At 39.8% G+C, this 12,070-nt stretch overlaps 3 protein-coding genes across 3 annotated transcripts; all 3 read right to left on the reverse strand.

Annotated features, from left to right (window-relative positions):
- Positions 1-2,195: 2,195 nt before the first annotated feature.
- LOC136441974 (zinc finger protein 678-like) lies at positions 2,196-6,888 on the reverse strand. The gene is made up of 2 exons (XM_066438547.1): positions 6,214-6,888; positions 2,196-2,922 (listed from the first exon to the last, which is right to left on the reverse strand). Exons 1-2 carry the CDS (start codon positions 6,698-6,700, stop codon positions 2,246-2,248), a joined length of 1,164 nt encoding a protein of 387 aa, XP_066294644.1. The 5' UTR covers positions 6,701-6,888; the 3' UTR covers positions 2,196-2,245.
- A 1,440-nt stretch (positions 6,889-8,328) lies between these two features.
- Positions 8,329-8,878, reverse strand: LOC136441975 (zinc finger protein 391-like). The gene is made up of 2 exons (XM_066438548.1): positions 8,763-8,878; positions 8,329-8,608 (listed from the first exon to the last, which is right to left on the reverse strand). Exons 1-2 carry the CDS (start codon positions 8,876-8,878, stop codon positions 8,329-8,331), a joined length of 396 nt encoding a protein of 131 aa, XP_066294645.1.
- A 38-nt stretch (positions 8,879-8,916) lies between these two features.
- On the reverse strand, positions 8,917-10,117 carry LOC136441417 (zinc finger protein 239-like). Its single transcript, XM_066437701.1, is given in 2 exon segments — positions 8,917-9,611; positions 10,048-10,117. A coding segment is annotated over 1 exon segment (654 nt). The 5' UTR covers positions 9,599-9,611; positions 10,048-10,117; the 3' UTR covers positions 8,917-8,944.
- Positions 10,118-12,070: the final 1,953 nt, after the last annotated feature.

Genomic DNA, 12,070 nt, shown 5'->3' on the forward strand with positions numbered 1-12,070 from the left:
AGCAATAACACAATAAAAGAAACATTGCGACTATCATGTGAACTATACAAATTTATTTTGCTGAGCTTGAGGCACATGAAATAGAAAGCAGCATTTCTCAGATCAGACGAAAAATTGTTTGTTTTAGACTCTATAACTTGACATGATAGGCAAAATGCTTACAGATTTGATATCGTTGCCATAATAACTCAAGGGGTAAACTGCTGACATAAACGTCAATAAAACTCACTAGTTGGGTGCGGTTTCGTCCACGTTGGCCAACATTGTCTCTTTGACCATTGTGTGTACCGACTTGGAGACGTCAGCCACTGCTTTCTGGCGCACCTCTGCTTGGATCTAACCCCCCCCCCCCCCAACAAAAAAAAATATTGTTAACATGAATTTAAAAGGGATAACCTGTTACTGTACTAGAACAACTGTAGCTAATTGAACTATTGGCATAAACATTGTCTTGAATTAATTTTCTTTTTAAAGACTACTTCAAGACATCCTACATTTTCTTTACCTCATTAACATATCTATTCAGAGTTTTGGTATAAAACCTGGTGTTCTCAGTCCTATCGTTAGTCACTGACGAAAGACAGTGGATACTGTCTGAAACGTCTGACTGTTTCAAAATCTTATCCAGTTGCTTGAGTAATTATTTTTGGCGTATCTTATTACCTGGTTGTCTAACCTTCATCAACGGTTCGCCTTGATATGGTTAATGACCCCCAAGGGAAAGGGAAAAAGACGTCTCCAAATTTATAGCCGTGTGCACAATAAAATTACAAGAACCAAAAATTGCCTACAGTGTACAATCTTAAAATATGTGAAAATGAGCTTTAGTTTGCCTACTCGTTCTCTTTTAAAAGCAACTTTTATTTGACCCCCGGCGGTGTCCTTCCACCATTCACCACAGTTTGCGTCACGCTGACGTGCACATAATGATAAGCCCATTCGCAGTTGCGACTACCATGTGCAGTGTCAAAGGTGAAGGCCCATGCACATGCGTAGTCGCAACCGCGAATGGGCTTATTTCCACGGTTTTGTCAAGTTCTGTGACGCACTACTTTATACCCGACCTACTATTGACCACAGAGGTCGCGGACAAATACTGTGTTATGCAATAGCTACATACCTTGAGAGATTCGAATTTGTTTACGTTTTGGTTTGCTGTTGTCGTTGAGCGTGTTTTTCTCGTTTAATTGCAAACTTCAAAACCACGTACATGTGATGGTTCTGGATCAATTTAAATGTGCTTTCACATCGCGTATACGTAGCGCGCTTATTTCTAAATCATAATCTGCAGTTGTTAAAGCATGATGAAGCAAGCAGAAAAAGATGAAAGATAAGAACAAATTAAGTTTCGTGATTTATTGACAAACTGAAATGCTCAAAATTGACAAAATCTCGAGCATCTTATGTTAGTGCTGTTAACAAATAAGGAAACTAGCGAAGACTATGATAATGCAACAACATCATAATGTATTTCTAGCGCACATTGTTGCGACAACTTAAACTAAACGCTAATGATCTGGTTATCAGACAGCATCCTTTGGAAAAGGAGTAAAACTTCGCAAATTACGATAGTTAACAGGAAATACATAATACATTACGTGTCATATAGGCATACTTGAAGAACTGTGATGCGGAAGGTTGTAAATTTCTCGCAGACTACAGAGCAGTGTAAATGCACACACAAAAAAACAACTAATAAGTAGCAAGTTTGCTACGGCTTACTTTTAACAATAATAATCTCTTTAGTATGCCTATAGTCAGATAATGACAAGTAGAATTTTAGTGCCAAAAACAGAGAAAACCTAGAGCTACAACAGACTGTAAATATAGACCTAAAACAGACTATGTAAATATAGAGCTATAACAGAATATGACGCCTTTACGTCAAACCGACGGTGTCCTACCATGTCACTGTCTCTATTCTACATTCTACGTTCCGCCGCCGCATTCTTACACAGCTATGAATCAAGACACAATATGGTTAGTACAATAGTGTAAATCCAGTAACGTTTCCTCCCCAAAGTTACCGTTATTTTTACAATGGAGTCATTTAGGGAGTTCACGTCCTAGATACGCAAAATCATTGGTCAGCTTAGTTAACAAAATAACACGGTTGGTGACGTATTATCTGCAAACATGCTGTAATCAAAGATTGTCAAACTCAGACTTAAGCGGGCTTTTGCCTATGTCAGTCCTCATGTGTGTCTTCTTCAAAGCTTTTATTGTGTTCTGCATACACACTCTGTCACACACCAGTGTGAGTCTGCATGTGTCTCCTTAGATTACCCGACTGACTAAACTGCCTGCTGCACACTTTACATGTGTACGGTTTTTCACCTGTGTGAGTTCTTTTGTGCCTCTTTAAATGGCTTGGCTGACCAAAGCGCTCGTTACAGTATTCGCAAACGTATGGTCTCTCACCAGTGTGAACCCGCTTATGTATCTGCAGACTACCCCACGCAGTAAACTGACTACTGCACTCCTCACACCGGTATGGCTTTTCACCAGTGTGAGTTCTCACGTGTCTTGTCAGTTGTATTAGCCTCCTAAACTGCTTGCTACATTCCTTACATCGATACGGTTTCTCCCCGGTATGAGTCCGCATGTGATCCTTTAGGTCGGATGACTGGCTGTACTGCTTGCCACATTCCTCACACATGTACGGTTTCTCGCCAGTGTGAGTCCGCATGTGACTGTTTAGACCTCCGACCTGATTGAAGCTTTTACCACATTCCTCACACATGTACGGTTTCTCTCCAGTGTGAGTCCGTATATGTATCTTTAGATGACTCGGGTGACGGCACTCCAGGCCACACTCACTACACTTGTGGGTACGGGTTGAACTCTCCTCGCGACAATTCCCTCCCTCCTCCTGCTTGAGATGCGATACAGCTCTGGTCGCCATGTTGATCAGACTCCGATCTCACAGATCCTGTTGGCATGATACAAATTTAGATATCGTATTGTCTCCTGTATAGCTAGTGGCGCTTTTTTCAGTTAAAAAAAACGCAAGTGCTTGGCGAATGGAAGCGAACTAGTTTCAAACTTGTTGCGAACTAGTTTTCAATATTGGCTCCCTATTTGGAACCATGATTAGTCGCAAATAGGTCTCCATCAGTCGCCAAAAGTTTGGTTCAGTAAAAAAAAAAATCCTCCCATAAAAATGTAATGTGTCTGTAGCCTTTTCCATAAGAAAATTGATATTTCCGAACAGTTATAGCGGTTAGATGCGGTCGCATGTGTGTCATGCAAATCAAGGCTACCTGGCTTTTCTTGCCCCGTTGCCATATAAGACAAAGACTGAACAACAAACGTGGAAGGTCTTGCCATATGAGGCAAAGGTTGAACAACAAACATGGAAGGTCTTCATGGTATGCGACACAGTGTTGAACCAAGTACCATTGACGGACAGTCACGGTCAATATACTGCGCTTGCAAAAAGAAAGTATAGATTAGATACCCTGATTTGCATAGGGAGACAAAGACATCATTTGTGAGGGATAAGATAATAATATTGCTGACACAGGGGGCATGGGAAAATACGTAAGTAAACGTCAATTAAGCGGGAGCGGTTATCTGCAGAAGGTAACGAAATTCGAATATAAAGGTGTCAACATTCTGTTAGTCTTCCATGCTTTGTTATTGCTAATAATGTAGTTGAAAATCTACATTTCGTCTGTTTACAAATCTCGTCATAGCAGACATCCGTTACTAATGCACATAGCGAAATTGGCTTTAACGTAACGACTAATTATGCTTGTAGTTTTTGATCCAATTTTGTCTATTTCGACATTCTCACCCCGACCAATCCATTACATTGGAAATTAGATTTGAATCAGCAATGTCCGACAAATCCCTTGCAATGTTGCGTTAACGACTAAATTTGACAAAACAAACTCACCAGTGAAAGCTGGAATATGTCAGCTTTCACAAGATATTTTCAGATGGACAATTTTGGCACTTTGGAAGTAATTGAACGTATCTGCGATTTGACGTTTACAAAAAAAAGTTTCTACTACTTTTCTTTAAACTTTACTTAGAAAGGGACTTTTCGGGTCATGGCTAATTCGAATCTGAGTTTCAATGCGATCGATTGGTCGGGGTGATTCTCAAATCTACCTGCCATTAAGCAGACTTGATGTGTGTATGTTGCGTTATATGCTCCCGGACAGTAATGCTTACCTCTCTTTTTCGTTAAAGGCTGTCTTAGTTTTAGCCACAATGCCGTTATCATAGATAGAATTATAGACTAATAGATAGATGCAGGATACCAAAACCAATGTCAGTGCTTACCTCGGTGTATATCGGCTCCTCGCGGCTCTACAGGTCCTCACGGCTTCAGAATCAGAAATGGAAGATACCGAGCAGTCAACGATGGGTTTATATACAGGGTGGGTTGATAAAACCGGTTTTATGGGTTGTACTTTATTACAAAACAAACAAGATAACAAAGCTATGTGGTACTGATTTGCATAAAAGGAAATCAGACAACAATAGACACGACAATGGTTTTACCAATAGGTTTGTGTTGTTGCTGGATCGCGTTGAATCGTCTCCAAAATCTAGTCTAGGATCAAATCAAAGTCTAGGATAAAGAAGTAAATAGAAGTAAATATGATCTTCCTGTCACCGATGGCAGGCTGAATAACGAGGTTTTACTTTCGGCGGTGAAAGGTCAAGGTTCAGAAATTTGATTACCCCAGCGAAAGTTAGAAATGGCGTAATTAGCTTGATATTTTTTAATGTTTTAGTCTGTGCTGTTGCTGTAATCAACCGTTATTGTAATGTCGTCGTCTTATGTACCTTACAAATGAAGCGATAGGTACTGCATTGAGTGTGTTTTCCTTTTTTCTTAATCTCACAACTGTTTCTATACGTGTTTTCATTTAGCACAAGACCCCACAGTCTCAAATCATAATCTGACATTCCTAAGCGTGAGGAAAAAAGATGAACGGCTCCACAAAATCCCGCAATTCTAGTCCCATGTAATTCATGCTATGCTATTGTATATACAATAGAAAACGCTTAGCAGATCCCATTACTCGCATTGATGTTCTGCTTTAACATAACGGAGTCTTAGCTTGTGACTTGCGGGCCGGGTTTGTTTGTTTGTTAATATGTGCATAATGTGGCATTTTATCATTAACTGCAGGAGCCATTTTGCGGCATGTCCATATCAATAATGTCCTCTTGCGGCAGTTGTGAATCATTAATTGCGAAACAAACAAAAAAGAACCATGCTACATGTGTTGATTTGCAAAGGGGGACTCAACAACTACAAATACACTAGATGAAATAACGAAAACAAAGTTAACATAAAAAATACGTTTAGGTACGTTTATTGACAATAAAAGCAACAACATATGTCTTCATCTACTGAAGAGACAGAAAAGCTGTAAATAAACAAATATCCGACATCTCACAATGCATTTGGAAGGCAAACAATACTAAAATTAGAAACATCTTACTGTATTAATGACATATTTGCTACAACTAATTTTAAGACTAACGCTCTATATTGATAAGTCGAACATAAAGTAACAAGTAGAGCTTCGGTAGCTAAAACAGAGAAACCTAGTTAACCAATATATGGCAATCATGCAAAAAGTCTTATATAACCAGTAAAACTAATAATGTTACTGTAACAGTTCTTTATCAAACCTACCGCAAATTGAGAAGTAACTCCAACATATCGAAAAAAAATCTACTATCGATAATTTACTAAGAAGACGCCAAACTTGAAACGTGTAAACTTTAAGGAAGACGTGCGTATTGGTAGCAAATATTGTTTATGAATTAATTCTTTGTACCAAAGGACGCGAACAACTAGACTATATAGATTTTCAAACACAATTAACAATATGAGTGTGTGCGATATCTGTCCTATAATAAGAAGAGGTGCAGAGTTTTAACACGATTGATTTGCCACGGAGCAAGAACAAGCAAATGCAATGACTCTTTAAAATAAGACAAAGATATCTACGTCCTCACAGTAACCAACATGTGATATTACCTTGTTAACGTCAGTGATCAACCATACATCAAACTTTATGGCTACTACATGTACGTGATGTCGCACCAGCTAGCCTATTCAATAATACATTGAATGTTTAATGGATTGATCGTAACATGAACTTCCTTTTCAGATACAAAGGGGTTTCTCAGTAGTCTGTCACAAGCTTCTGTTTTTTTTTCACACAGGCGATCTGTAACCAGTGTGAGTCCGCATATGTACCTTCAGATTGGACAACGTAGTAAATTTTTTGCTACACGCCTCAGATCTGTACGTTTTCTCACCGGTGTGAGTCCGCATGTGTCTCTTAAGGCCAGACATGTCAAGGAACTGCTTGCTGCACTCCTCACACCTATATGGTTTCTCACCTGTGTGGGTTCTTATGTGTATTGTTAGAGATATAAGCTCCCTGAACTGCCGACTGCACACCTCGCACTTGTACGGTTTCTCACCAGTGTGAGTCCGCTTGTGTCTCTTCAGATTTGAAAGTGCACTGAACTGCTTACTGCACTCACACCTGTATGGTTTCTCCCCTGTGTGAGTCAGGATGTGTCTCCTTAGATTTTCCACCTGAATAAACCCCCAGTTGCATTCCCCACACATGTACGGTTTCTCACCAGTGTGAGTCCGGATGTGTCTCTTTAGATTGCCCACACCATAGAACTGCTTGTTACGCTGCTCACACATGTGCTGTACGTTTCTTACCCGTGTGCGTCTTCAAATGTCTATTCAGGGTACCCAGTCGACTGAACGGCTTGTTGCATTCATCACATCTGTACCGTTTCTCCACTTTGTACTTGTCACTCTTTTCACCTTCACCAGCTTTGTACTGCTCATCGATATGTGTCGAAGGTTCTCCCGAATTCTCTGATGTCTCATTTACATACTGCTTAATGATGTCAGCTGTTTTCCATGATGACAGCAACTGTATCTGTATAGAAAAGATAAGGACAAGATTCAAACATAGGATGATGAAGTTTGTCAAAGGTAAAGAAATTGTAGTATTATTATGAATCTGTATTGGGTAGAAAGTTTTAATGACAAATGCTGAAAACGACTCTATCAATTACAAAACTGTGCCTTGGTCTGGGACTTTGGCAGTCCTTACTTGCTTTGCTTAGATTCTAAGTTTACATAATCACAGGTCATGGAATAGGATGCAGTTTTATATGGTTATGGAGAGTACTTACCGAGATGTAACGCTCCGACGGACTGCACGGTATTTCCACGACGGCACAGAAGACTATCTGACCTGAACAGATGCCCACGGCTTCAGCGTCGATACTGACATAAACAGAGAACTCTGTGAGTTTATATGACTCTGTGGGTGAATAAAACCGGTTTGATGGGTTTTACTTGTCGCGAAACAAAAGGAAGTACCATGGTACATATGCTGATTTGCATAATGAGATCAGACAACATGTTGCTGTCGCTTGTGAAAATGGTGGACAATCTCAATTACGAGTCATAACTTCCTGTGGTATCAGGTCAAAGGTTACGTACCTGTGACTCCATTGGGACAGATCAATGGGAAACAGCACCATTGAGGTTTTGGTCTGAGGCGTTGGTGTAATCTACCGTACCGAGAAAGCCACAGACAAGGCGAAACTAGTCTGGGATGATCCCAGACTAGTTTCGCCTTGTCTGTGGCTTTCAGTGGGATGTGGGCTTAAATAAATTTCTAAACGGGAACATGCGGCAACAGCATCTTTTCTGAAGTTACTACTTTGCCAACAGTCACCGTCATGTCTTGTATTATTCCTTAACTTAAACATAACGAGTGCTTAAATCATCTGCTATTGTGTAAACTTGAGAGAGCAAAGCACTAAGCCACCCGGAAAACAGACAATAACATATCAAAAGTCAGGATTTATTGATGGAACAGAAAGTCTTTATAGCATGTTATGTTGGTGTTGTTAACGAATGAGAAAAAAATATGGAAGAATGTCAAAATGTATTTCTGGTGCACATTCTTGCGACAACTTATTCTAAACGTTATTGATCTGAGACTAGTATACATACAGATATCTGTCAAATACAAATTGACATTTAGAACTGTAGTACCTAAACAGAGATAACCAAACTACAAATTAATGTACATTGTTACATGCCACAATCTAACTATGTTTCCTCTATAAAGGAATCGTATTCTACTATAGTAACGCCATGACAGTACACTTGTTTTTCAAACTGTGTCAAGCACAGATAGAACTCATTACAAAGCAAGGCACCGTTGAAATTCCAAAACAAAACAAAAAAAGATATTTCCTGCAACCTGGAAACAGATCACCATTGAACTGGCATCTTATTATTCTTTAGTGAGCTCGCATGTGGGCTCTCAGATTACTTGACTGACGAAAGCATTTGTTGCATTTTTCACACATGTACGGTCTCTCACCAGTGTGGGTCCGCATGTGTTCCCGCAGATTTTCCAGTCGTCTATATCTGAACTGTCCACTACACTCCTCACATTTGTAAGGTCTCTCATCCGTGTGGGTTTGCATGTGTTCCTTCAGATAAGACAAGTCACTAAACTGCTTGTATGGTTTTTCTTCAGTGTGAGTCCGCATGTGATTCTTCAGATGAGATGTAGTGCTAAAACGCTTGAGGCAATCGTTACGGTTTTTCACTCATTGAGTCACATCGATGTGATCCTTACTCACACATTACCATGCTTTGATCGCTGTGAGTTTGCATGTGGGAACTAAGCGTATTTGAATGACGGAAGCTTTTGTTGCATTTTTCACACCTGTACGGTCTCTCACCAGTGTGAGACCGCATGTGTACCCGAAGATTATCCAGTCGGCTAAACTTTCTGGTACACTTCTCACATTTGTAAGGTTTCTCACCCGTGTGAGTCCGCATGTGTTTCTTTAGATCAGACAGCTGAAGGAACTGTTTGCTGCACTCTTCACACCTGTACGGCTTTTCTCATGTGTGAGTCCGCGTGTGGACCTTAAGATGAGAGGCACTAGTAAAACATTTGAGGCAACTGTTACACAAGTATGGTTTTTCACCAGTGTGAGTACGCATGTGTGCCTTTAGACTGCCCAGAATACTAAATTGCGAGCTGCACTCATCGCATCTGAACGGTTTCTAACCTGTATGAATACGAATGTGACGTTTCAGACCTGATGAATCTCTGAAGCTTTTGCCGCATTTTTCACAGATGTACGGTCTCTCCTCAGTGTAAGTCCGCATGTGTTTCTTGAGATGACCAAGCTCCCTAAACTGCTGGCTGCATTCACCACAACTATACGGTTTCTCACCAGTGTGAGTTCTAATATGTGCCTTCAAATCTTTAAGCAAAGCGAAATGCCTGCCACACTCTTCACATCGGTACGGTTTCTCACCTGTATGGGTTCGCAAGTGAGTCGTCAGAATATATCTCCTACTGAAACCTTTCCCGCATTTCTCACATATGAAAGGTTTCTCTCCGGTGTGAGTCCGCATATGTTCTTTTAGAATACTCGGGTAACGAAACCCCTTGCCACATTCGCTACACTTGTGTGTCGATGTAGAATCCCGCCAATGTCCATTCTCTCCCTCCTTTCGTTTCAGATGATATACGACACTGTCTGCCATCAAACTCGAAATCCTGTGGGAATGATACATAATTTAATATTCCAGAATCGATATGGACTTTTGTATCGGTACAACCAGTTGATACCATTTTGATTGATTCGAGAACAGACTAAATATAGTTCCTGATGATGCAGACGTACAAGCATGTACACATTAGAGAAGAAACATTTTAGTAAAGGCAAAACCCCATCATAGCTTCGCCCTAACTTGCACTTATTGCGATACCGATCTTCTTTATAAATTTAGCATAACGACTATATTGTTATTTTAGAAACCTGGTCTAGAAACATTGTCTAAATCTTGCCTGCCAATAACTTAACTCTATACGATGCTGCTTGACTCAATTTGGACGTTTCCCTCGGTGGTAGACTCAGTTTCAGGATTACTAAGTGCTAAATGGTCATAGTCATAGCATGATAAATACAGCAAAACAAACTCATAGTGCTTACCAAGATGCACCGACGCTCCAAAGTACTGCACAATTTTTTCACAGCGACAAGATCCTCGGCTTCAGATTCAGTACTGACAGAAACAGAGTGTTAACTGAAAGCTTTATATTGTGATTGAATTGGTGGATAAAACCGGTTATGCAGGTTCACCTGGTTATGAAAAAAAAGACGTGCAATGTTTGATTTACATGACAAGAGCTCAGACAACTTACACATGATTAAAAACTTGCCAACTCCTCAAAATAATTTTTGGGCACGAAAGACAGCAGATCGAGACTGCTTCGATAATTCTTTCTATGTGTTAGTAGTACAATATAATGCTATATCATTTTGACTTTGTGTTTATACTGAGTTTGATTTGGATGCTTGTTCAGTCACCCCTATCCTTTGTCGGATTGAATTCGCACGTTAACCCTATCTAGACCGGGGGGGGGGCTAAAAGTGCCCGCGCCAAATTTGACATCGTATAACTGCCAAACGACGTATGGTAGGACAACCAAACTTCGTGACTTTTCCTAAAATTTAGTTGGCAACAATATTATGATAAAAGTATAAGTTTATCATTTTTCGTGTTGCCATGGCAACGGGTTTCTGAAGAGGCATTTTATGCAAATTTCACTAATTTCGATTTAAACATAGTTGTTTCCAATGTTTTATTGCTCAGTCACACTAGTTTACTACATGTATAACATCATATGTGATTAAATGTAACTGTCATGATTCAATACTCATAAATTATGCTAATTTGATGACGTCATCGCTCAAAATCCAAGATGGCGGACAAGATCTTCATTTTTGGTATAAACAGGCTTTTTTGCCTTTAAATTCGTCACAACCTGGAATTTTCTTAACCAGAAGCATTTAGATTAATGTTTTTAGTCTATTTTGATTGTTATTTGGTGTCATACATGGAAAAAAAGTATTTAAAAGAAATTCAAAATGGCCGATCCAAGATGGCGGATCCCAGGGGGTCGCTAACAACACATGACGTCATTCTTCGACGTCAATTTGACGTCAACTTATTCACCACTGACTCCAAATGTCTTGGCATACCTTTAAATCAATAATACGCACTATTTTGTCTAATACTTTTAGATATTATGGGAATTCCCTATTTAGCCAATAAAATCACATCGATGACGTCATAATAACGTCAGATTACGTCATAACGTCACCAAAATTACAAGAATTATAAAACTTCACGTGAACATCACTCCCCGCAAATTTGGTGATGATAGAGCATACCGTTCGGAAGTTATGAAGGGGGGGGGGTCGAAAGAGCCCCCCCCCCCCCCGTCCAAGAAGTCTCAAAAAAGCCCGGTCTAGATAGGGTTAATACTGTTACTGCCAGCGGTTACAGTATGGTGCCCCCACACGCTGTCATTTTCCCAAGAACTACAAATGATGCCCCCCACAGGGTGCCATGTTAAATCGGACTTTAAGAGAGAATGAGCCGGCAAATCTAAGCTCATTTTTACATATTTTTGTAAACTGTACCCTGATGTCATTATGTGAAGATCGTGTCAAGGTGAAGTTTGACTATTTTGAAAATGCATGATAATGTTGGAGCACAATATTAGCTTTCGACACAACCATAACTAAGTTGCCGGAAGTATTTTTGGGCATAAAAGGAATGAGGCTGATTCTTTTTATTCACTATCAAGTAATACAATATCATCCTATAGTCTCAAAATGATGAAACCTCAGTGGTTTGACTGGGTACTGGATATTTCAACATGTGTGGGGAGGGGGGCTTCGTTAACAATCTCACGTTGTAATGAAAGTACTCATGAGCGTCAAGTCAACTTGCCGGCGTGTTAGTATCAAGAGGTCAATAATCAAAAAAGGTCTTACCAATGCATTGGGGGTAATTAGACCACTACAAATGCAACTCGACAAAATAACGATAACAAATGTTAATAACAGATCTTTATTGACACAACAAAAGCACAGCGACTTTCGTAAGGTCTACTATATATTTACATACATACAAACGAATAGGGGCATACAAATGAGCTTGATT

Source organism: Branchiostoma lanceolatum, chromosome 9 (genome assembly GCF_035083965.1).
Source record: "Branchiostoma lanceolatum isolate klBraLanc5 chromosome 9, klBraLanc5.hap2, whole genome shotgun sequence".
Classification (NCBI taxonomy): domain Eukaryota; kingdom Metazoa; phylum Chordata; class Leptocardii; order Amphioxiformes; family Branchiostomatidae; genus Branchiostoma; species Branchiostoma lanceolatum.